Source organism: Eptesicus fuscus, chromosome 14, assembly GCF_027574615.1.
Source record: "Eptesicus fuscus isolate TK198812 chromosome 14, DD_ASM_mEF_20220401, whole genome shotgun sequence".
NCBI classification, from domain to species: Eukaryota; Metazoa; Chordata; class Mammalia; order Chiroptera; family Vespertilionidae; genus Eptesicus; species Eptesicus fuscus.
Genome location: NC_072486.1, coordinates 78,600,214 through 78,625,541, shown reverse-complemented (window position 1 = coordinate 78,625,541; position 25,328 = coordinate 78,600,214). Strand labels below are relative to the sequence as shown.

Below are 25,328 nucleotides of genomic sequence, written 5' to 3'. Positions count from 1 at the left end.
CTCTTATCTGTTTATTGTTGGTTTATTAAGCATGCCTTTAATTTAATTTAATAGAGAAGAAACAGTAGATGGACAGGCCATTACTAAATTTCCCCAAAGCAAACAGAATGTGGGAATGGGGAGAGAAAGAATATAAAAAGTGGAACACGTGGCCGATAACACAGATCCTAGGAAAATTCCCTAGACAAAGGAAAGTATCTAAAAAAGACCCCAGCCCATTAATTACTAATCTTTTGGTAAGTCTTTAAAATGGTTGCCGACTCTTGAAGGTGTTATTAAAAGTCTGATTTTTGCCATGTTTTTATTTCCCAGTCCATCATTTGAAATTTGGATAGATGAGACATTTCTCACAATTTAGGGATACGTCTGGGATTTCTGTACCCATGAAGAGAAAAAGGCTAGCTTAAGAGAAGGCGTGCCCCACCTGATTTTGGGTGGCCTTTTGGAGTGAGCCCCATCTCTTCATGGATGCTATAGAATAAAGCCAAAACTATTTTTCTTGAAAAGATGCAATAATGAGTCAAGGAAAATATAAAGGCTGTGTTTGGGCAACAAGATTAGTGTTTCCATAATAATGTGTAGTTCTTGGATAATAATGGACCACATTCCAAGGTTGCCTCCCAAATATTGGTGCACTCCTGTTTCTGTAAAATAAAAATAAAATAATACTTTAACATTAAACCCACTGAAAATCAGTAAGTTATCTCTATAATCAGTAAGTTACAGAATTTGCCAAAGAAAATGCCTTGGATAATAATAATTGGCTTTAAAATCTTAAAGTTATTAAGACATAAATAAATAGATGTAACTAAAATAAAGAATTTATAATAAAGCTTTTCAGTAATAATTATAAATATATTAATAATGAAAGTCAGTCACTCAAGAGGAGACTGACTGCACTCTGTTAGAGGAAAGAGCCAATCGCGTTTCCCACAGCAGCAACCTTAGATGTTATCTCTAAGGAAGAATGTGGCAGTTGTAAATTCAAGGTGGCAACAGGCCTGCTCCCTTCTCCCCCTGGTTTTTCATCAGCCTCCCATGTGACAGGCAGGGATATTTGCCAACCTCATATATAGTTTTCCAAAGTCTTTGGTAACTTAAAACTTTAGAACATTGCTGAATTAAATAATACAAATTATTAAAGGGAGACAAAAATGGCAGCAAAATAGACAGATAGGTCCCGAACCTTGTCTAGGAGCAGAAAGAAGGAACAGGTGAGGGTCACACAGGGAGTATTTTTTGGCAAATTAAAGGACAGGTAAACTCCAGGAGAGGGTGGGGGAATGCTGGACGGGGTTCCCCTGACCAGGCAGTCCCTACTGCGGCTGAGTTTTTTCTCAGAGTGACTGGCTAGGTTGTGGAAACCACGCCAACTTGAAGGGGAAAGTGGCCAGAAGTGAATGGAATGAAATATACAAAGTCATGCAAAGAAACGGTCTGAATCCAGGAATACTGTACCCAGCAAGGCTATCAATCAAAATTGAAGGTGAAATCAGGAGCTTCACAGACAAAAAAGGACTAAGGGAATTTATCACCACTAAAACAGCAATGCAAGAAATGTTAAAGGGTCTGTTGTAAAACAGAATATAGAAAGCGAAGAAGGAACACAGGGGTAAAGAATAAGAATGGCGACAAATAAGTACCTTTCAATAATAACTTTAAATGTAAATGGATTAAATGCCCCAATCAAAAGACATAGGGTAATGGATTGGATTAGAAAACAAGACCCATATATATGCTGTCTACAAGAAACCCACCTCAGAAAGAAATATGCACACAGATTGAGGGTGAAGGGATGGAAAAAGCTTTTCCAGGCAAATGGAAATGAAAAAAAAAACTGGGGTAGCAATACTTGTATCTGACTAATAGATCTCAAAGTGAAGGACATAACAAGAGATAAGGAAGGCCACTTCATAATACTAAAGGGAGCAATCCATCAAGAAGAAATATCTCTGGCAAACATATACACACCCAATACAGGAGCACCCAGATACATAAAAATAATCCTGGAGGATATCAAGGGAGACATTGACAGCAATACACTCATAGTAGACTTTAATACCCCACTGTCACCATTGGACAAATCCTCTAAACAAAAAGTCAGCAAAGAAATATCAATCCTAAATGACTCACTAGACTAGATGGAATTAATTGACATCTTCAGAATATTTCACCTCAAAGCCACCCCAAAGCCACAGAATATACATTCTTCTCAAGTGCAACATGGGTCATTTTCAAAGATAGACTATATGCTGGGACATAAGTAAAGTCTCTTCAAATTTAAGAAGATAGAAATCATACAGAGTATCTTCTCAGATTACAGTGGAATAAAACTGGAAATCAACTACAATAAAAACAATCCAGAAAATCTAACACATAGAGACTAAACAGCATGCTATTGAACAATGACTGGGTTACCAGAAAGATCAAGGAAGAAAAAAAACAAACATCATGGCAACAAATGACAATGAAAACACAACAATCCAAAATCTATGGGACACAGTGAAAGCATTCTTAGAGGGAAGTTCATAGCTGTAGAAGCCTACTGCAAAAAACAAGAAACAATGGTAATAAATTACCTAACCCTACAACTCAAAGAGTTAGAAAGAGTGCAACAAGAAAGGCCCAGTGTAAGCAGAAGGAAGGAAATAATAAAGATCAGAGAGGAGATAAATGACATAGAGACCAAAGAAAAAGTACAAAAAATCAACAAAACCATGAGCTGGTTCTCTGAAAGGATAAACAAGATTGATGAACATCTAGCCAGGCTCACCAAGAAGCAAAGAGAGAGGACCCAAATAAACAAAATCAGAAATGAAAGAGGTGAAATAACAACAGACCCCACAGAAATACAAAGGATTGTTACAAAATACTATGAACAACTTTATTCCCATAAACTGGACAACCTGGACGAAATAGATATATTCCTAGAAAAATATAACCTTCCAAAACTCAATCAGGAAGAATTTAAACAGCTCAATAGGCCAATAACTATGGAATAACTTGAAGCACTCATCAAAAGGCTTCCGGCAAACAAATGCCTGGGGCCAGACTGCTTCACAGGGGAGTTTTACCAAACATTCAAGGAAGAACTAGAACCTATCCTCCTCAGACTATTCCAAAAAATTCACTTCTACGCTCCTTCTATGAAGTCAGCATCACCCTAATACCAAAACCAGATGAAGATAACACAATGAAGGAGAATTACAGGCCAATATCCCTCATGAACATAGATGCCAAAATCCTCAACAAAATTCTAGCAAATTGGATCCAGCAGTACATCGGAAAGATCATACACCATGACCAAGTAGGATTTATCCCAGGAATGCAAGGATGGTACAATATTCGTAAATCAATAAATGTGAATCATCACATAAACAAATTGAGAGATAAAAATCACATAGTCATATCAATTGATGCACAAAAAGCATTTGACAAAATCCAACATCATTTCTTGATAAAAACTCTCAACAAGGTGGGAATAGAAGAATCATACCTCAACATAATAAAAGCTATACATGATAAACCCACAGCTAACATCATACTCAATGGGCAAAAACGAAAACCATTTCCCCTAAGAACAGGACCAAGACAGGGATGCCCACTCTCTCCACTCCTGTTTGACATAGTACTGGAAGTATTAGCCATTGCAATCAGACACAAAGAAGAAATGAAAGGCATCCAAATTGGAAAAGAAGAAGTAAAGCTGTCCTTATTTGCAAATGACATGATATTATACATAAAAAACCCCAAAAGACTCCATCAAAAAACCAAAAGACTTAATAAATGAATTCGGAAATGTAGCATGATACAAAATTAATGCCAATAAATCTATTGGCATTTCTATACACCACTAGTGAACTTAGAGAAAGAGAGACTATGAAAGCAATCCCATTTACCACTGCACCAAAAAAATTAAGATACCTAGGAATAAACTTAAGCAAGGACGTAGAAGACCTATACGCAGAAAACTACAGGACACTGAAAAAAAGAGATAGAGGAAGATGTAAACAGATGGATGAACATAGCATGTTCATGGATTGGTATAATCAACATCATTAAAAGATCCATATTACCCAAAGAAATCTATAGATTCAATGCACTTCCCATTGAAATACCAACGGCATATTTCACAGACCTAGAAAGAACTCTCCAAAAATTCATCGGGAATAAAAAAAGACCCTGAATAGCCACAGTAATCCTGAGAAAGAAGAATAAAGTAGGTGGGATCTCAATACCAGATTTCAAGCTGTATTACAAAGCCACTGTACTTGCACAAGAACAGACATATAGATCAATGGAATAGAATAGAAAATCCAGATATCAACCCAAACTACTATCTGACAAAGGAGGCATGAACATACAATGGAGTCAAGACAGTCTCTTCAATAAATGGTTTTGGGAAAATTGGACAGATACATGCAAAAAACTGAAACTAGATCACCAACTTACAACATACACAGAAATAAACTCAAAATGGATACAGGACTTAAACATAAGATGGGAATCCATAAAAATACTAGAGGAATCCACAGGCAGAGCCACATAAAAGTCCCAAATTGGAGGGCAGAGCCCTCCTAGCACAATTAAGCTTGAACTTATAGTCCTCCCTTGTTCTTGGGTAGCTAAAGGCCTGTGGAGGTGCAGCAAGTGCTGCCAAAAGAAGACTTGAGTAAAGAAATAGATTTGAAACTCGCAAGAACTTTGCAAACATGTTGACCACTCCCCTTGCTTTGCTTTGTGCGCTCTGATTATAAAGTAAATCTTCGGCTTACAGGCTGTGTCACTGTTTCCTCATCCAGGCAGTGATCCACCTTTCCCCATCTGTGTTCTCTTGTCTGTCTTCTTTAATCCTTCACTGCCCCTCCTCAGGTTCACCCCTGGTGTGCTGGAGGAGGTTCACTAGCTAATGTTGAAGACACTCCTTTAACTTAAGGAAAATAAGATCAGAAAAAAAAGAAAAAAAGAATTTTGAAAGCACAGTGACCGGCTTCTTCAGTAAGACTAAAGGCAAAACTAAACAATTTCAAAGCAAGTACACTTCTTGGCTCCTCTTTACAAGAAGTTATTGTTCACTGAACCCCTAACCCTTTTTGTGAGGAAGAGTAGATATTTTTTGCCCTAATGCTGAAAGAGTTGCTATTTCCCTTTCCTTTTATGAACATTTATGATCCTTTGTTTTTTAATGGTTTCAAAGCTTTGATACAATGTTTGGACAGTTTAAAAACATGTAAAAAATCACCAAGATAAAAATTGTTGATGTTTTAAATATTGTACCAGTTGTTATAAAAGTGCTTTGTCCAAATCCCAGAATGTTTACCTTAATAGTGTGAAGATAAAAGGTTTGAGGTTCATCTTCCTACTGCCCTACAAGGGAAAGCTCTTCAGACAGGTTTCTGGAATATTGGGCATCACCAAAGGTCCATCTGCTTAAGACATCCCTTTGAAACCAGGGGCCCAGACTAATCCTGCCCCAGACCATGGCCACACCTTCCCACGGAGTCCCGGGGTAGGATGGAGAAACCAGGAGCAAAGGCAAAGGCAAGCAAGGTCAGATGGATTGTCAGCAGGGGGTGGGCCACAAGCCTGGTGAGGGACCCTCACACAGCAGGTAATGGGGGTGGCTTTGTGCGCCCCTCCAAAGCCCAGTCTCAGACTTTCCCACCAGCTGGACGCTCAGAAGGGAGAGAAGTGAATGATGACGGGTGTGCGGGGCTGCCACCCTCCCCCCCCCTCGCCCCCCCTTTCCCTCCCCAGTTTGGGTGGATGATAAAGGGCAGGAATGGGAAGGTTAGGCCAGCTCCCAGCTGAGGATGGCACTAGCTCTTTATGCTGAGGCGTGGGGGAGGGGAGGGGATTGCTGCATCTTTCCCTGCATCATCTGCTCTTTGAGACCAGAGTAGAAAGTCTGGGGAAGGTGGGGATCTGGGAGGAAGCGGTTTCTCCTCTAACTTGCATTGTCCCTTGTTAACCTATTGCGTTTGGTGACCAACTCTAGTTGGCCAGGAGTTTGGGAGCTGTAGGAGCATTTTTGTCACTTCTGAAAGCAACTTTGTGATTCTGGCCAAGCACCTGGCTGTCTCCAGGGACCAGCATTCTGCACATTGATTCCCAACCAGTTCCATGTAGGCCCCAGCTTCCACCGTGCAGTCCTCCTTGGTTATGTCCTGCCAATACAGTCTCCCTTGATGCTTAAGCTGGTTGGAGATGGTTCTGTCACTTCAAGTAAAGACAAGAGGAGACTAATCCACAGAATTAAAACAATTCACTGATTCAACAAATTGTGCTTTCCTGGCCAATAAAGAAGTGTCTGTGCTTGTTGGTGGGTGCTCTTCTTGAAACGTGCTGCTTGCGCTTTCCCATCAAAAGTGAATCACACCGGGGGCCTGAGACAACCCGGGAGGTTTGGGAGGGAAGGTGAAGGCACAGTCTTCGGGGCCTGGAGATGGAGAAACAGAGAGGGCAGGAAAAAGTAAGGGGGTGCAACAAACAGATAAAACATGTCAGTGCCTGGAGAAGACATTCTCTGCGGGAAGACAGGCATCTGGCCGCTCTGTCTTTAGCCTTCCAGCCCTCCTGGTCCTCCCAGGCACACCTGTCTGGACTATGAACTTGGACCCAGTGTTGCAAACAGTAGGCTAGCCCAGAGCCTTGGTTCTGGGGGAACCTTTGGCGCTGTAGTCGCAGTAGCTCAGGGCACTACCTAGCGCCCAGTTGTGGTGCTGGAAAAGCGCTCCTCTCCCCTCACCCCCCCTCCCTTTCGCCCCCAAGGACAAAGAAAGGCAGCCCAGAAACAATATGCCTTCAGTGACCAGGAAGTCCTGGCAGAGGGCTAGTAGGGAGGTGTTGAGGAAACAAGCATAGGAACAGCCTGAGCTTCTTGCTCTTTTGCCATGCACTCTTGAATCCATGTGTCCTTGTAAATATGCTTATTTGCTGCCTGATGTTTAAAAATGGTGCTTCCTTTCTTTGTCCTTCTTCAGGGTCCTTACTGTTACTGAAAGAGTAATGGCTGGATTGCTTAGATGCAGTGTTTTGTTCTTGTGCTCCAGCTCTTGAATGTGCGAAGTTGAGAGTTATTGAAATATCCCCGCCACTATATTTGTTCATGTTGTACCCCTTTCTTTCATTTTAAATTTCCACTTCCCCAGTTTTAGTGAGATGTAACTGACATGTTACATTGCATTAGTTTTAGGTGTATGATGTGATGATTTGAAACATGTAAATAATGCAAATGATCACCACAAGTTGTTAACATCCATCACCACACAGCGTCACAATTTTTTTCCTGTGATGAGAACTTTAAAGATCTATGCTCCTACCAACTTTCCAATGTGTAATACGGTATTGTAAACTACAGCCACCATGGTGTACATCACATCCCCAGAAATTGTTTAACTGGAGTTTGTACCTTTTGACCACTGTCATCCATTCCATTTCTGGCAACAACTACCAATCTGTTCTGTTTCTATGAGTTCCGTATCTTTTCAAACAATTGAGAGTTAAAGGAATAAGAAACCTGAAAAAGTAACAAGAGTTTTACTCTGCTTTGCCTGAGGAATCCTACATGTATATTTTCAGCTAAAAAAAATCCTTTTATTTTGAAATAATTATAAAACCACAAGGGATCGCAGAAATAGTACCAAGAAGCTGAGTCCCCTTCATCCCGATTTCCCCAGTGGTGACATCTTAGTGTTGTGGTACAAAGTCACAACAGGACCTTGATGTTGGTACACTGTTAGCTAGGCCACAGAAGGGACTCAGTTTCCACCATGTTCATCTCAGGCATAGACTTGTGAATCCCCCACAAAAATCCAGATACAGAACCCCCACTCTGATCTGGATACCCTTCAGGGCAAACCAGCTGGCCCCAACCCGTACACAAGGCCTCTATCCTACCTAATAAAAGTAATATGTAAATTGACCATCACTCCAACACACAAGATGGCTTCCCTCATGTGGTCAAAGATCCTGCCCCCATGTGGACACAAGATGGCTGCCACAAGATGGCCAGAGGGGAGGGCACTTGGGAGGGACCAGGCCTGCAAGGGAGGCCAGCTGGGGGGTGATCAGGCCATCAGGGGAGGGCAGTTAGGGGTGACCAGGTGGGCAGAGGAGGAAGTTTGGGGCGACCAGGCCTGCAGGGAAGGGAAGTTGGGGGGGCAACAGGCCTGCAGGGGAGGGTAGTTAGGGGTGACCAGGCCTGCAGAGGAGGGCAGTTAGGGGCAAACAGGCTGGCAGGGGAGTGGTTAGGGGGTGATTAGGTGGGCAGGCAGAAGCAGTTAGGGGCAATCAGGAAGGCAGGCAGGTGAGCAGTTGGGGTCCAGCAATCCTGGATTGTGAGAGGGATATCCGACTGCCCGTTTAGGCCCTATCCCCAGCAGCAGGATCAGGCCTAAATGGGCAGTCGGATATCCCTGTAGGGGTCCCAGATTGGAGAGGGTGCATGCAGGCTGGGCTTAGGGACACCCTCCCGCCCCCATGCACAAATTTCATTCACCAGGCCTCTAGTGATGAATAAGTCTGCTGTGAACATTAGTGTACAGGTTTTTGTGTGAACATAGGAATTCCTTTATCTGGGCTCAATGACCAAGAGTAAGACTGCTGGTCATGTGTAAGTGTGGGGTTAGTTTTATACATTTTTCTAAAATAGAAAGGAGAAACTCCAGATTATGGGATGTGGATTTGGAAGAGGCCCAAAGACAGGGGATCAGGCAATGCAATAGAGCATGTAACTCATCTCACATTTAGCAATAAGTTACAGACATCACACCTAACTTGGAGAGCAGAAAGATTAAAGAAGAGAGATTGATGTGCTCAGAGAAACTGCCTGCAGCTGGCCAAGGGTTTAGCATTAGTTCTTGGCAAATCTCCAGGTGAGAAAAATGTTTAACTAATCATGTCCTTTTATTTTTTATTTTTTTAAATATATTTTATTGATTTTTAACAGAGAGAAAGGGAGAGGGATAGAGAGTTACAAACATCGATGAGAGAGAAACATCGATCAGCTGCCTCCTACACACCCCCTAGTGGGTATGTGCCTGCAACAAGGTACATGCCCTTGACTGGAATCGAACCTGGGACTCTTGAGTCCACAGACCAATGCTCTATCCACTGAGCCAAACCAGTTAGGGCTAATCATGTCCTTTTAGCAAAAATAGTTTACTGCCATGATAATTTAGGGTTAGGTGTGTAATTGTTGCAATTTGCATAAGCTTGAATTTAGTTACAAATGAAATACTATGGCAATATGCATATTGATTAAAAATTTATTTCCTTTTGGGGGGCAGAAAGTACTTTGCAGATCACATGCTATATTGCTATGTTGCTCCTTGAAAGCAAGCGGCCTAGGGAATGGCTAAGGCCAGGGTGCAGGCAGCAGGACCAGCTTCTTGGGCATGTGGCCTTGGTCTGAAGGGCCCACACTTAGAATAATTCTGTGTTGTCACCATCTTCAAATTCTTCTTCTTTTTTGTAATCCTTACCTGAGGACATGCTTAGAGAGAGGAAAAAAGTAAGAGAGAGAGAGAGAGGGAGAGAGAGAGAGAGAGAGAGAGAGAGAGAGAGAGAGAGAGAGGAATATTGATTGGTTGCTTCCCATATGTGCCCCAACTGGGGATCGAACCTGCAACCTGGGTATGTGCCCTGCAACCTTTCGGTGCATGGGATGATGCTCCAACCAACTGAGCCACACCACCTGGCACCACTTTCAAATTTTTAACTTTTGAACCAGAGGCCTGGCCTGCAGTTTCATTTCGGGCCATAGGTTATGTTGCTGGTCCTGGTGGGCAGCTGTCCCCAGCAGGCCAGGCTGCTGGCTTGGGTGTAAGCTAAGACTTCTCTCCCATTAGGAAGGACAGGTGACAGATTCTGGAAGGTGTATAAGTCCACAAGAAAGATTCGGGGCACCCAGAGGCCAAGGGGGATGGCAATGGAGGCTTGGTCCACAGGGAACCTGGAGGGTTAGAAAAGGGCCACCAGTACAATCTCCACGAGTCAACTCCACGCCCCAGGACTTCGTGGTTGACACCCCTCTAACTGTGGTCCTCCAGCTGTAGAGACCTTGTCCCATCTCTGCTGCCTTCAGCCCTGTGAGTGCTAGCAGGCTGCTGTCAAGAAGTCCTGGTCCCTTGGCTGGCCAGCTGGGCCACCCCGTGTAGCTGGACTTGGGCTTCTCCAGGACACCTATATTTTCAGAGGCCCAGTCAGACTGGTCATGAGGATTCTGGGATCTCCCTGTCTTGAATCAGGGTCAGGGCTTGGGTGGGGACATCTGCTAGTCTCCCTCCTCCCACCCGAGGAGAGCCTTAGGATAGAGCCACCTTCCCGGCCCGGATGCCCTGCCCTTGAGAATGCTGGGGTCACACCCGGGCTCTAGGTGAGACCAGACTTCCAGTCTCAAAATGAGATGACCGTCTGGGGCAGCTATCTCAGTGGCACTGCCCTGTCTCTCTGGCCTGTCTCCCCAGCTGACCCAGACTTCTGAGGACTGGGACTCTAGCTTCCTTGTCTTTGTTTCCCTTTGGATCCTGGGTTTGCATCAGGCTTAAAGCAAGGAGCAGCAAGGAGAGCAATGCTGGTAAGTAGACTCCAGGGACTAGAAGGGAAGGAGGTGGGAAACTGGTTGCCTGTGAGGACCACCAGGGACTGGATCTCATGAGAGGGAGAAGTGAACTCTCTGGGGTTCTTGGGGCTCCCTTCTCAGGGGCAAGGCTCAGGTTCTCTTGCCATCTCATTAGGGGGAGACAGTGTGGTCATAGCCAAGGGAACAGCCCAAATCATGATTAGGGCCAAGGGACAAAAAAGGGACAGGGTGGGGGAGGGCAGGGTATGAGGAGTAGGTGTACTTTGGAATTTGCATTTCCTAAGCTGTAGGTGTGTCCCTCAGTCCCTCAACAAGCATGGCTGGGAGCTCACGAAATGCAGCCTGGGAAAGACCCTGAGATGCAGGAGCAGATGGGCCTCTGAGAGGGGCTTAGTTATGAGGGAAGAGCTTCCAGGGCAGGACTAGTGCTCTCAGGGCCACCACAGACCTCCCGCACTTTCCCCCGACAGGTGAGGACAGACCGAGGTCAGCAGTCTACAAGCAGAAGAGGGCCTTCATGTGACTTTGCTGGCACCTTGCTCGTGGATCTCCAGCCTCCAGAGCTGTGAGCAATAGACTTCTGCCCAGAAGCCCCCAGCCTGTGGCATTTTGTTATAGCTGCCTGACAGGACTAAGAGGACAGGCAGCCACTTTTCTAGTTTTTATAAATCAATATAAACACGTGTGTGGACTTATTAGTAAATATACATCCTCCTCTCTTAAGCGGAAGTTGGCACGCTGTAGAGATTGTTCTATGCCAGTGTTCTTTTCTTCCTTAGGATCCCCCCATCGGTACAGAGAACACGCTCTTTCACGCTTCTTTTAATGATCCCCTAGAATTGCGGACATGCCATAGTTTATTCAGACCTACAAGCTCTCTCCCATAGATAGATGTTTGGGTTGTTTCCAGACGTTGCTATGACAATCAGCTCTGCAGGGAGTCACTGTGTACACACTTTTTTCTGTGTTTGTGAGCAGATCTCTGGGATAAACCCCTAGACATTGGATCGATGTGTCCAAGGGTAGAGGTGCTGGCAATTTGGCTAGATTTTTCTCAGAGCATCTCCCTACAGTTAATATGCCCGCCCCTTGGTGACATAGGGGAGTTCCCCCACAGACTCCCAAGAGGGAGCTTTTAAAACCAATGTGACAGGTAAAGTTCGTGTTTCAGTGGCTATCATTTGCCTTGGTAATGGAGGTCTTTTCTGGGATGGAGTGGACCAAGGTGAATGGAAGCCAAGGGTAGGGGTGTGCCTCGCCTGCTGTGCCCCCCACAAGAAGCAGCACTTGGAGCTGAGCCCTGGAGGGTTTATTATCCATCCCTGGGAGGTGGGTGGGGGACTCGGGCTTCTTGTGAGGAGTTAGCTGGGGGCAGGGGCCCTTCACACAGGCCTGTAAGTCCCATTGTAGCTAAAGGGGGTAGGCGTGGAGCAGTGCCCGCCCTCCTCAGGGATCCATCGCTGCACGTAGTTGGGGCCATTGTCCCGAGGCCACACGATCACGGTGTCCCTGGATGCCACGGATGGGTCCTCGGGGAAGAAGTTGAAGGGCCGGAGCAGGAAGCCCACGGAGTTCCCCGGGGTGGCCGTGTTGGGGATGTCCTCTGAGTGGGGGATGTGCAGGAAGCCCACTGTCACCCAGGCCACCAAGTCCTGTGGGAGAGAGGGGTGGGCAGTGCTGACGGGCTTGGAGAGGTGAGGGGTGAGCGACCCCTCCAGCTCTCCTTATAAGGAATGGGCAGATCAGGGGTCCACTGAGCTTGCTCTCCACACAGCAAGGTGCGGCTGGCACAGGTCCCAGGACGGGGCGCAGCTCTAGTCTTGGGCTGGGGCTGGAAGAAGGCGGGGCCAGTACCTCTTCTTCAATGTTCTCATTGTTTCGAAGAAACTCCTCAAAGACCACAGGCGGGTCCCAGGGGTCGTTCTGGTTGTAGATGCTGCTGCTGCACAGCTCAGACTCCCGGTACTTGGTCACTGCCAGGGGGTACCTGCGGGGCAGAGCAGCCAGGTGGCTCTGGGCACTGGGGGTGGCCCAGCCCCTCCTGGGGCACATCTGCAGGGTCAATGACGGGGCTTTCCCCGATTTCCACATCATCTCCTGGGAGCCTGTCAGTCTGATTGAGTGTCAGCGGGGGCTCAGGTGCTCAGAACAGGCCTTCCACTCCCCTCCTCAAGCACAGAGCCACGCCCTGGAACACACACATGCACACACACACACACACGCACGCGCGCACACACACGCACACATCCAGATACACTGCCACACAGACCCAGAGTCTCATAGACAGAAACACAGCCCCAGGGAAACACAGGGCAGGGCCTCCAGCCTCCTCACCTCCCAGCTCCTAGGCCTCCTCACCTGGCCCAGGTGATAGCCCGCTCCTCCTGCCAGCCGGGCGGCAGCACCTGCTCAGCCATGGAGTGGATCTGCAGCCGGTAGCTGCGCTGGTGGCCCCAGCGGTTCTCCTTGGGGCTGGTGAAGAGCAGGTACTTGGGCAGAGTCCGTCCGAAGCGGAAGGCCGCCTGGCGCTCACGGGGGTACCCCATCTGCTCTAGTGTTGGCTGGACCAGCTGGTGCTCCGGGCTCCAGGGGTTGGTGATGTTTTCTAGCTTCATGCCCAGGGTCTGGAAGCTATTCTTGGTGCCTGCATGTGTGAAGGGAGATGCAGAATGAGGATCCAGTCCCCCCCAAAACACCCCACCATTTTACACTGGGTTCTCCACCCTAGACCACATCCAGCAGCAAACCATCAGGGGCGAAGGATGTGTTGGGGGTTCGCATGGAGCCAGCTGTGGGGAGGAAGGAAGGGATTAAACACAAAAACACCAGTGGAACCAGAGGACGATGCGATAGGTCGCGGCAGCTGCGGTGGTTGTGGTGGGGCCCAGGCTTTGGGCTGTGCTGCAGTCCCAGAGAGGGGCGGCCGTCTTTCCCCAGCCGGCGGCTGTGTCCACCCCTGCTGTGCCCTGGGCATGGAAAAGGCGCCTGAGCCGGGTGGGGCAGGTGGGTCTAGGAAGGGGAGCCACCTATCTGGTTCTGGGGGCTGGTTCTGACTTGATGTCAGGCCACATCCTGCCCGATGCCTACGCCGTGGTGACACCATTAACCCAGGAGACACAGTGACTAACCCCAATGGAACTGCATCCACCTCCAGGTGCCAGGCAGCAGCGACCTTGTTGACATTTGAGGTATTGTCCTCTCTGCTACCCTGAGTGCACCTTTCTACCCGACCCACCCGACCCAGGGGTCAGCACAGCTCCAGAGCAGGGACAGGGTTCAGGCTGCCACAACCCGGGCAGCACAAGGGCGCTGATCACGGTCACCCTTCCTGGGGCACAGGGACTCCAGCCCTGTGGGCTCAGAAGCCGGCAGGGCACGTTCTCCTGATGGTGTGTACACGGGGCACAGCATCGTCTCCCACAGTGGGAGTTAGTGTCTGCACACGGACGTCTGGCCTGGGGACGTTTGGCGCCAGCGAGTCCTACCTGCCACGTCCAGGTCTACGCGGTAGTGCACTAGGTGAGTGTGCATGTTGCCGATCAGGTGAGTGTGCAGGCGCGTCCCGTGGCGCAGCCCCTCGGGCGTGTAGAAGGTGGCGTGCACGTACCCAGTGGCGTGCATCTTGGCCTCCATCACCCCATTGGGGTAGAAGATGAAGTCCCAAATGTAGTCGTAGTTGTAGACCGTGGACGTCGTCCGCAGCACCAGCACCTGGCCCTGGAGCCCTGCATAGAAGTTGAAGCCTCCATTGAAGTCAGAGTTAAAGTGGCGCCGAATGGGCACCCCCGTGGGCATCTCGAAGACACAGAGGGCTCGGGGATAGCGGACTGGGTCGTCGGCATCGTAGTAGTGGAGGGCATCCAGGAAGGTGGCCGTCTCCGGGCAGTCGATGCCAGGGGCCAGCTCATGAGTGACGGTGCCCAAACCCCAGCCCACGTCGATGTACTTGGTCTGCATGCCCGCAGGTGTGTGGCCTCCGTACAGCGCCACTGCCTCCTGGACGCTCACCTCGTAGGCAATGCGCTCCCCACCGAAATGCACGTTCAGCACCTGCAGCCCCGTCGAGGACCGCAGCCTGAAGGCGAAGCTCCAGCCCCCGTAGAGCACGGCGTTGCCCTCCAGCCTGTAGCGGGGGCCTTGGGGCTGGACCAGGTGGGGGCCCTTCACGGTGATGGGGTTGGGGAAGTGCCCACGTGGCTTGTAGGACGAGAAGAGGGGTGGCTCCTCTGTGCCCTCGGCTTCCTTGCCCTCAGGGTGCAGGTCCTCCAGGACCACCACGTCCACCTCCCCAGCATGGTACTTCTGAGCCAGCTCTTCCGGGCTTCGGTAGAACTTTCCGTTATACCAGACCTGCTCCACCGCCCAGTCCTGGGGGTTCATGCTGCTGTGGTCCAGGAGGAGCTCCAGGCCAGTGGGGTGCAGGAAGAAGCCTTCCACAAAGCGCTCCAAGATGAACCACGTGCGGCGCTGGCCTGAGGCCAAGCCCCGAGGGGCCACGTCGGTGAAAGTCAGGCATCGATTGTGGCAGTCCCGGAAGGAGAAGCCTGTGGTGTCCAGGAAAAATCGGTGCAAGGGCCTGGTGGCCTCCTGCAGGGTGTGGCTCAGTAGGACATACTCTGCCGAGGAGATGGGCCTGGAGTTCCAGGACACCTGGTGCCCAGACCTGGGGGGCAGCTGGCGCATGTAGTGGGGCCATGGCAGGGGCCCCACGGCAAACTCTGTGATGTTGGGATGCTCCTGGGCTCCGAAGAAGATGACGGCACGTGCCTCCCGCGCCGGCCGCCTCTGACCGTGGTCCAGAAATTTCAGCACCTGCTGCTTCCTGGGCAGCAGCATCTCAATGAGGAACACGGAGTTCTTGGCGATGGTCGATGCTCGGGAGGGCTCCAGCCTCAGGTCCTTCCGGGCCCAGAGGAAGCTGCGCACGGCCTTCAGCTCCTCGGTGCTCAGGTCTGCGAACACCCCTGCCTGGCTGCGCAGGGTCCGCGGGGAGTGGTTTGCCATGGCCAGTGTATGCAGCATCAGGACGGCAGCCACGGCCCAGCGGAGGGCTGGGCTCTCTTTTCTCATGGCTCTAGGATGCGGGAGAGATGAATTTAGTTGTTTTATGGGAAGACATGGGTTTCCACTATGCTCAACCTGTAGTTTCCCTGTAGCCTCAGCTTCCTCTCTTGGCCACCACGCCAGCTAGAGGCCATCCTGGGCCAACTGGGGCCCCAGGCTGCTCAGCCCTGTGCCTTCCATTGATTTTAATTCCACACTCTCCTCGCTTGTCTGTAAGCCTTGTTTGGTCCTGTAGATTTTCTCACCTACGTCAACTCAGCTTTCCCCTTACATGCATTATCTCAGCGTGGCTGCACCTCCACCTTTAGGGTCACTCAGCCAGGGGCTGTGATGCAGGGAACCCCTCCAAATGCACTTCTTGTGTCCTGTGTCTGGACGAAAAGGGGGTGCAGTGATAAATCATAAACCCCTACCTGGTCAGGTCACGGTGGGTACTATGGCCCAGGCCATGGAAGGTTTTTAAGCCAGCCCTGGCGACTGCTGCTGTCTATCTAGGCCAGTGGTCAGCAAACTCATTAGTCAACAGAGCCAAAACAACAGTACAATGATTGAAATTTCTTTTGAGAGCCGAATTTTTTAAACTTAAACTATATAGGTAGGTACATTGTTATTAACTTAAGTAGAGTCCCGGTGCAAGAAATTCATGCACGGGGCTGTGGAGTGGCGGGGCGGCGGGGGGGGTGGGGGGGGTGCGGTGTCCCTCAGCCCGGCCTGCAAAGACGCCAGCATCCCTTACCCTGGCCTCTAGCCAGAGGCTCCTCCCCTCCTTCTGCACAGCCTCTGGGAAGATGCTTGTCCTGGGGCCTCCTCAGGGCCCCGGCCCACTACGCCCTGCAGCTTGGGTACTTGGGTGCGTGGGTTTTCAGGTCCTCATCAGCTGCCATGGGAGCCACGCCTCAGGAGTCTCCCCCTTGGACCATACTACTTGCAAGTGTGTGTGTGTGTGTGGGGGGTGGGGGGGGGGCGGCCTCGGCGGCAGTGATTTGATGTCTATAGCTTGCCCCCCGGAAACCCCCCACCCCCCGCCGTGGCGCCATGCTGGTTGAGTCTGGACCGTGGTCAGGGGGCTTCCAGTCTGCAACTGGGGCTGCTGGGATGCGACTGGGGCTGCAGGTGGAGGACCCCAGCACCTATAGGACTCCGTCAGCATCAGGAACTGGAAAGATTCATTTTTCTGGTTCCTCCCCTCCCTCCGCGCTGCTGGCCATGATGCGGATGCTGGGCTCGTGAGCCGCAGTTTGCCGACCACTGATCTAACACACCTTTGAAATACCACAGTGACCCTCTTTTTCATCCCTCTGAGGTGTAACCATCCTCAAGGGAGCACGCCATCTTGTAGATTGAGCACTGTCCCCTGCTTTCTTGCATCTCCATGTCATCTTTCTCAACTCCCAGTGTGTAACTGAGACTACAAACTGTCATTCTCGAGAGGACTTGAGATCCTGCTTCCTGTCACTTGTCATCAGTTTTGGGTCAAATAAACTCTTATAAAAACTATCTATAGGTTTGGATGTTTCTTATGTCGACATGGGTATTAATAGTAGAACTCTATTTTTGACACACCAGAACATTTTTCATTCTAAAATTTGAAATGCAGTGCAGAAGTTCAAAGGGTGGACTCTGGGGTCAGGCTGCCTGGGTTCAAGAGCTACATGTCCTGCCACTAGGACCAGCTGTGTGACCTTGGGCAGGTTGCTTAAACTCTCTGGGCTTCCATTTTCTCAATTGTGCTATGGAAATAAACAACCATAGTACCTACTTCCTAGGGTTTTGAGGGAAATCAATTGGCCAATAGAATAATGTGTTTAGAACTATGCTTACCTTCTAGGAAGCACTCAGGAATCCCTAGCTACTCTTCATTTTTTTAAAAAAATATTTTTATTGATTGCAGAGAGGAAGAGAGAGATAGAAACAACAATGATAAGAATCATTGATTAGCTGCTTCCTGCACGCCCCCACAAAGATCAAGCCCGCCACCTGGGCATATACCCCAACCAGGAATTGAACTATGACCTCCTGGTTCATAGGTCGACACTCAAACACTGAGCCACCACGGCCGGTGCTATTCTTCTTTTTAAAAGCCAACCTTCAGGAGACACTCAGTGGTACCAGAGGATTTTAAATTTAAGCAGCATAGACGGATTTGACTGAGATTAGGCTGTAGACTATGGCTGAGTGAGGACCAGTTGGCCAGTGCTGCACGGCTGCTTTGTGTCCTTGGTGGGGCACTCAGTTTGTGGCCGATTGACCATCTGCGGCTCTTAGGAGGGCACTTCAGGGTGTGGCCATCCCAGGTGGTGATACAGGGAGATGTCCTTTTCCCTTCCATTTCTGGGGTGGGTGTGGTCAGGGCCTTCACTCATAGCCCATCCCCCAGAGCAGCCACTCAGTCCCTGTGCCTGGTCCTGTCCCTCTGGCCCTGGTGCAAGGGCGGGGACTCACCTGACTTGTGCTGTCCAGCCTGAAGGGATGGGTGAGACACAGGGGCGCTGGGGGAAGCCTGAGACCGCAGAAGGCTATGGGGTGAGCTCTTGTTTTACTATTACATTTTGGGTCAGCCTCCTTTTTAAAGTGGACTTTACTTTTTAGAGCAGTTCTAGGTTCCTCATCTGCCCCCTGTACCGTCTCCCCCATTATCAACACTCCTCACCAGAGTGGTACATTTGTTACAATCAGTGAACCTACACTGACACATCATTAGCATCCAAAGTCCATAGTTTACCTCAGGGTTCACTCTTGGTGCTGTACACTCCATGGTTTGGACAGATATAAACTGACATGTAACCACCAATGCTAATCCCACGGAGTAGTTTCACTGCCCTAAAAATCCTCTTTGCTTAGCTACTCATCCCTCCCCCATCCCCTGATCTTTTACCATCTCCATAATTTTTTGCCTTTTCCAGAATGTCATAAGGTCGAACTCCCCAGTCTGTAGCCTTTTCAGACTGGCTTCGTTCATCTAGGAATATGCAAGTTCCTAATGTCTTTTCTTGGCTGGGCCCCCATTTTTAGAACTGCTTATCCCCAAATGCCTTTCTGTTCTGGTAGAAGAGGGAGGTGACTTGGCTGTCCCTTTAAGCTTATCCTCCCCAGCACACCCTGTGTGCGGTGTCCCAGTGGGCAGCCAGGGCATGGACTGTGGCATTGAAGCCACGGGAGGGGAGAATGTGGCGGCCCGTGGGCTCTTCTCCTCTCCAGCTGAGAACAGCATCCACTTCCCCACAGAGCCTTTACCATCTCGCCTCCGCGAGGTTGCCCCTTGCTTTCTGGGCCTCTGGAGTCTTCATTTCTCCTGGCCCTCACTCCAGGCCTCGCTTCCCTCCCCTCCCAGTCATCCCCTTCTCGACTCTCCTGATGGCCCATCAGAACATACCTGTGTGCTCTGCTCCTCTCGCCTCTGCAGCCAGCCTTTGTCTGGGCTCCTTCTGGAGCTTTATGGCTCTGTGGGACCCGCCCTGGAGGGAGGGACAGGGTGAGGGCTGGGTCGATCAAGGTGGGGACACACGTAGGGCTCAGGGGGCTCCACAGTCGGCAGGGGCTATGGCCGAGGATTGGCACCGGGCTCTGCTGCCAGGGGATCCTGTTGCCCCTACAAGTACCCAGGTTTGGAAATGCCCCAGGTCTCTACCACTTCAGCCGCGGGGCTCACTTGTGTTTCTCCCAACACCCGTGTCCTAGTTGTCTGTTTCCTTTCATTACTCCTGCCACAGGGCACGTCCACAAGAGCTTTCTATGGTGTCGTATTCCCTGTTGGGAGCAATGCGAGCTGTGTGATGCCATAATTTATTAAAGTAAATGTTGAGTTTCAGAGGCCAGAGATAAAGACAAGAGGAAATTTACCAGCAAGCAGTCTCAGCTGAAGTGGATGGAGGGACAAGGGCAGAGGATGCCAGAGTCGGACACCACCAACAAAAACAGAGAACCTGACCCACGTCTAGGATGGGGAGCCAGAGCCAGAGCCAGAGCAGCATGGGGAGCATGAAGCCACTGAGCTGAGACTCTAGAAAAAGTCTTGTTTGCATCCGGGAGACCGGGACAGGATGCAGAGGGAAGGGAGGGATTGGCTGGGGAGAAAGTCCTCAGGATGGCTGTGGCCAGGGCCCTGAGAAAGGAGAAGGGACTGGGGTTGGGGCGTGGGGGAGGCACCTGTGCAGGGAGGGGACACAGTACTAAGGTGGCTTAGTTAGATGACAAGGGAAGCTTGGCCTTGGAAGAAAGAACCAAGAAGTTTTTATCCCCTTAATCACCAGGTCTTGAGTGCTTATTTTTTATTGTTATATGACTTTTGTATTTATTTTGTCTTCTTTTTTTATGTTTTTATTGATTTTAGAGAGAAAGGAAGGGAGAGAGAGAGAGACAGACAGACAGAGAAAAACATTGATGTGAGAGAAACATCTATCTGTTGCCTCCCTTACATGCACTGACTGGGCTCTAAACCTGCAACCTAGGTATGTGCCCTGACCAGGAATCAAACCAGCAATCTTTTGGTGTACCCACCGATGCACCAACCAACCAAGCCACCTGGTCAGGGTGGACTTTTGTATTTCTCATCATTAACATCCTGCTACTTTCACTGCAAGTGATTTCAGTATTTATTGGCAGCTAGATAAAGGAAGGAGAAAATAGTTAGTTAACCTGATATTTGTTTGCAAATCCAGAAGGCCCCTGGAGTCTCCAAGGAAGGCAATTAGCTTTAAATGCATAAAGGATGATTAATACAGTGACTTCACTTATGTCTTTCACCCTCAGTCATGGGGTCACCATGGAGACTTGAGGAGGTTTGCATATTAAGAGAGTTCTAGGAATGACTTGACATTGAGAAATGCAGCCTGTTTCTATTCTACAAAGGACATCATAACCAAGTGAATGGAGTAAGGACAGATTGGGAGAAGATACAAATAAAGATTAAAAGAGAAAGGGACCACACGCCAAGGAATGAAGTTTGGCCATTAGCTCACACCATACACAAAAATTCACTCAAAATAGATCAAAGACCTAAATGACAAAACTATAAAACTCTTAGAAGAAAACATAGGGGTAAATCTTCTTGACCTTGGGTTTGGCAAAGGATTCTTAGCTATGACCCAAAAGCACAAACAACCAAGGAAAATACCGATAAATGAGACTCCTTTAAAATCATAAACTTTTGTACTTCAAAGGGCACCATCAAGAAAGTGAAAAGTCAACCTTCAGAACAGGAGAAGAACATTCACAAATCATATATCTGACGAAGGAGTTGTCTACAGAATATATAAAAAACTCTTACAACTCAATAATAAAAGAACAAATAATTCAATTAAAAATGGGCAAAGGATCTGAACAGGCATTTCTCCAAACAAGACACATAAATGGGCAATAAGCACATGAAAAGATGCTCAACATTATTAGTCAGCAGGGAAGTGCAAATAAAAATCACAGTGAGATAACTACTTCGCACCCACTAGGTTGGCTAGAATAAAAAAGTCAGATAACAAGTGTTGGTGAGAACGTGGAGAAATCAGAACGCTAATACATGCTGAAGGGACTGTAAATGGTGCAGGCACTTTGGAAAAACAGTCTGGCAGGTCCTCAAACAATTACATATAGAGTTACCACATGATGCAGTAGTTTCACTCCTAGGTATATACTCAAGAAAAGTGAAGACATCGTTTCACACAGAAACTTGAGCAGACATGCTCATAGCAGTATTATTCATAGTAGCCAGAAGGTAGAAACAATCCAAGTGTCCATCATGTATGTGATGAAGAGATAAACAAAATGTGACAATGAATGTCAGTTGGCATTAAAAAGGAATGGAGTAGTGATGCATGCTACAATGTGGACATTGTCTCAGTGAAAGAAGCCAGTTAAAAAAGACCACATATAATGCCAGGCCAGTGTTGTTCAGTGGTGAGCATCGACCTATGAACCAGGAGGTCATGGTTTGATTCCCAGTCAGGGCACATGCCCTAGTTGTGGGCTTGATCCCCAGTGTGGGGCATGCAGGAAGCAGCCAATCATGATTCTCTCTCTCTCTCTCTCTTTTTTTTGATTCTCTCTTATCATTGATGTTTTTCTCTCTCTCCCTCACCCTTCCTCTCTGAAATCAATAAAAATATTTTTTAAAAAAGACCACATATTATGTAACTCCATTTAAATTACATGTCCAGAATAGGCAAATCTATCAAGACAGAAAGTAGTGATTGCTTAGGGTGGGGTTGGGGGTGAGAGGTGACAGCTAAAGAATATAGGGTGTCTTTTTGAGGTGATGAAAGGGCTCTAAAATTGCCTATGGAAAGGGTTGTGCATATTTGTGAGTATACTGAAATCCACAAATCATTCATTTTGCGGGTGAATTGTATGGCATGTAAATGATAGCTCAAGAAAGCTGTTTGGTTTTTTTTTTTTAAAGTGAGAGACGGGCGATGTAAAGTACAGCATAGGAACATAATCGATAATATAGTAATAACTATGAATGATGTCAGATGGGTATCAGATTTATAGGAGATCTCTTTGTAAGTTATGTAAATGTCTACTCACTGTTGTACTTCTAAAACTCATATAATATTGTATGTCAATGGTGATTGAAAAATTAAAACAATTTTTAAATAAAAAATTAATTATGATTAAAAATAAAAGACAGAAACGAGTATGTAGAATGCACAGGAAGTCCTAAAAATCAGCTGGAATGAGGAAGCGATCCCCATGGAAACATGAGTGAAGGATCTGCAGGCAACTTACAGACGAGGAAACCAATAGAGCTCAAGGGACAGAAGAGAGCTCAAAACCAGTGGTGATCAGGGCAATGCAAAGTACTCAACAACGAGGTAAACTTTTATAGGCATTGCTGGTTGGAATGAGAAAGCTGGATGAGGCCAAGTGTGGGCAGAGGCTGGGGAAATGGGAACCTCAGGCAGGGCTTGGGATGGGGGTTCAGATGACCCAGCAGTCAGTATCACCATCCACAGTAAGGAAGGGGGCAGTGAGAGTCGCAGGCCCTGCAGGACACAGACAGGTCTTGTTGTGGGGCTGGAGCCGTCCGGTGTCTGTCCATCACCAGGAGTGGCAGTCAGTGCTCGCGGTGGGGTGATGTGCATCTGTGGACGCAAAGACGTGGATGACCATACAGCAACTCACTGGGGTGGGTCTTAAGAAGGTAGGAGGAAAGAGGATGAACAAGAGAACACAGTACCATCACACATAGCATACCCACAAAGCCACCGGACATGTTTTCAAGAACAGATGGAAATGAAAGGATAGACCTTAATTAACACTTTATATTAAAAAAATATTTGTATTGATTTTAGAGAGGAAGGGAGAGGGATAGAGAGATAGAAACACCAATGATGAGAATCATTGATCAGCTGCCTCCTGCATGCCCCCCACTGGGGATCGAGCCCGCAACCCAGGCATGTGCCCTTGGCCGGAATCGAACCTGGGACCCTTCAGTCCACAGGCCGATGCTCTAGCCACTGAGCCAAACTGGTCAGGGCTAATTAACACTTTAGAATGATTGCCTGGAAGAGTGGGTGCGGACACACACACACACACACACCCCAGAACGACGAGAGAGAGGCCCTTATGGCCAGTGATGGTGAGGTCTGTGCACGGAGGCCCATGGCTAACTTCATTTGGCAGTGGCTGTTCATGCACAGTAGCTGAAAGGCCTGAGGAGAAGGGCTGAGTGGCTGTGTGTCACCACCCAGGGCAGGTGGCCTGGGAGGGGGACACTGTTGGTCGCACAGCTGGAGGGTGCCGGGTGCTGAGGGCCAGCAGCGCTCTGTGTGCCAGCGGTGAGCACGGAGTCTACTTTTAAGTGAAGGAGTGCATAAACGTATAGAAGGTAAATATCATCACAAGGCAGCGTGACATAGGTGCAACGTGAGTGATGAGGAGGGTGCGTCCTGCAGGAGTTGAAAGGCGATGGCCCCCCCACTGCGAGCCCCTCCAGGCCAGGGGCTCTGTCTCCCTGTGTTAGACTCCCAGGGCTGCCCTAACAATCAGCCCAAACTGGGGGTGGGGGGTGGGGAGGCTTCAAACAACAGAAATTGATTCTCTCACAGGTCTTGAGGCGGAAGTCTGATGTGAAGCTGTCCACGTGGCCGTGCTCCCTCTGAGGTCTCCCAGCCGGGGGTGGGGGGGGGCGGGGACAGTCCTTCCTTGCCCCTTTCAGCTTCTAGTGTTTCGGGCATCCCTTGGCACCATTTGGTTCCTTGGATTGTAGATGCATCCCTCCAGTCTCTGCCCCATTGTCACCTGGTGCTGTCCCCTGTGTGTCTGTACCTTTGCATCCCTTTTCTTCTTACAAGGACACTAGTCATTGGATCAGGGCCCACCGACCCAGGTAGGACTTCTTTGTCACTAATTACATCTGCAATGACCCTATTTCCAAATAAGGGCACATTCTGAGATTCCAGGAAGGATGTGAATTTTTGGGGGACACTATCGACCCAGCACACCCCTTTCTGTGAGCCCCACTTTGCAGATGCCTGGCCCTTGGCAAGAGAGGGTATCCAGGGGCCTGTGCTCTGGGCTGCTGCCAGGCTGAGGGCTCCACAGAGGGGAGGACAGGGGTGAGCAGTGTGCCAGGAGCTGAGATGGGCAATGTGTTTCCAGGACCAGGAGCAGGGCGGGGTCCTGGGCAGACTCAGGTGGTGCCGAGGAAGGCAGAGTAGAAGAGGTGTCTGGGGGGAGGTGTTTAGAGAGAGGAACCCCTCTGGGCACTTCTGTAGAGATGCGGGTGGAGAGGAGGGACTTGAGGGAAGCCACAGGGACTTTGGGAAAAGGAAGCCTTTAAGAACGACCCTGAGGACACTGAGACAAATGAAGCCGTTGGGCAGACATGCTGGGAAAAGCCATTGGTTTTGACTCAACCACCCACTCTTTCCCCAGCTCACCACCCTCAGGCCTGGCCTCTGGTCTTCCTTATTGTAGGAGACCTTGATTTCTGAGGTGTGGTTCCTCCCTTCTTGGGGTTAATGATTAGTGGCCGTTACAGATAACACCTGGGCAAAGATTGTGTCCTGTAGCTTCGGGGCTGCCTGCCTTTCTTAAAGGGGCAGAACCAGTGGCCTTGGGGGTGAAACTGTTGTACCCAACAGGCAGGCTGTCCAGTCTTGGGCAGGGGCAGCGTAATGTGTAAAGACAGATTCAATGTCGGGGATTACCGTACAGAGATCACAGCTTACAGCTCTCCCATTGCTAAATTTTGATATTTTGTTTTCAGAAAGTCACACCAAACCAGAGACAACTGGAATAATCTGGAAAGTGGGATTGCTTTCATGGGACCATGGGAAGGAAAGACTCCCACATGTGCCTGCGCTGAGGCCCTCTGGGGGTGGGTCAGAGAAATGCCTCGATTAAATCTCCAGGCTGAAGAAGCCAGATTTCACCTTTGATGAGTAAAGACTGGTTTACAAAGAGAAACTCCCACCGTTTTCCACATGCAGTCCTGAGGGGCCCTGGCACTATGGGTGCTTGGAGTCCGACAAGTCTTTGTTATGGGACTGTCCATTTGTGCATCCTAGGAAGTTTAGCAGCATGCCTGGCCTCTACCCCTGGATGCCAGCAATACCCCACACCTCCCACCCCATTGGCACGTTTCATTCTTTTTATGGCTGAGTAATGTTCCATTGCATATATGCACCATTTAAAAAAATATGGTATTTAAATTGATTTTAGAGAGAGAGAGGAAGGGAAA

At 48.7% G+C, this 25,328-nt stretch overlaps 1 protein-coding gene across 1 annotated transcript; it reads right to left on the bottom strand.

Moving 5' to 3' along the window:
- Positions 1-11,967: 11,967 nt before the first annotated feature.
- On the bottom strand, positions 11,968-15,655 carry LOC103301763 (amine oxidase copper containing 1). Its single transcript, XM_008158775.3, has 4 exons — positions 14,071-15,655; positions 12,944-13,229; positions 12,440-12,572; positions 11,968-12,237 (listed from the first exon to the last, which is right to left on the bottom strand). Exons 1-4 carry the CDS (start codon positions 15,653-15,655, stop codon positions 11,968-11,970), a joined length of 2,274 nt encoding a protein of 757 aa, XP_008156997.2.
- Positions 15,656-25,328: the final 9,673 nt, after the last annotated feature.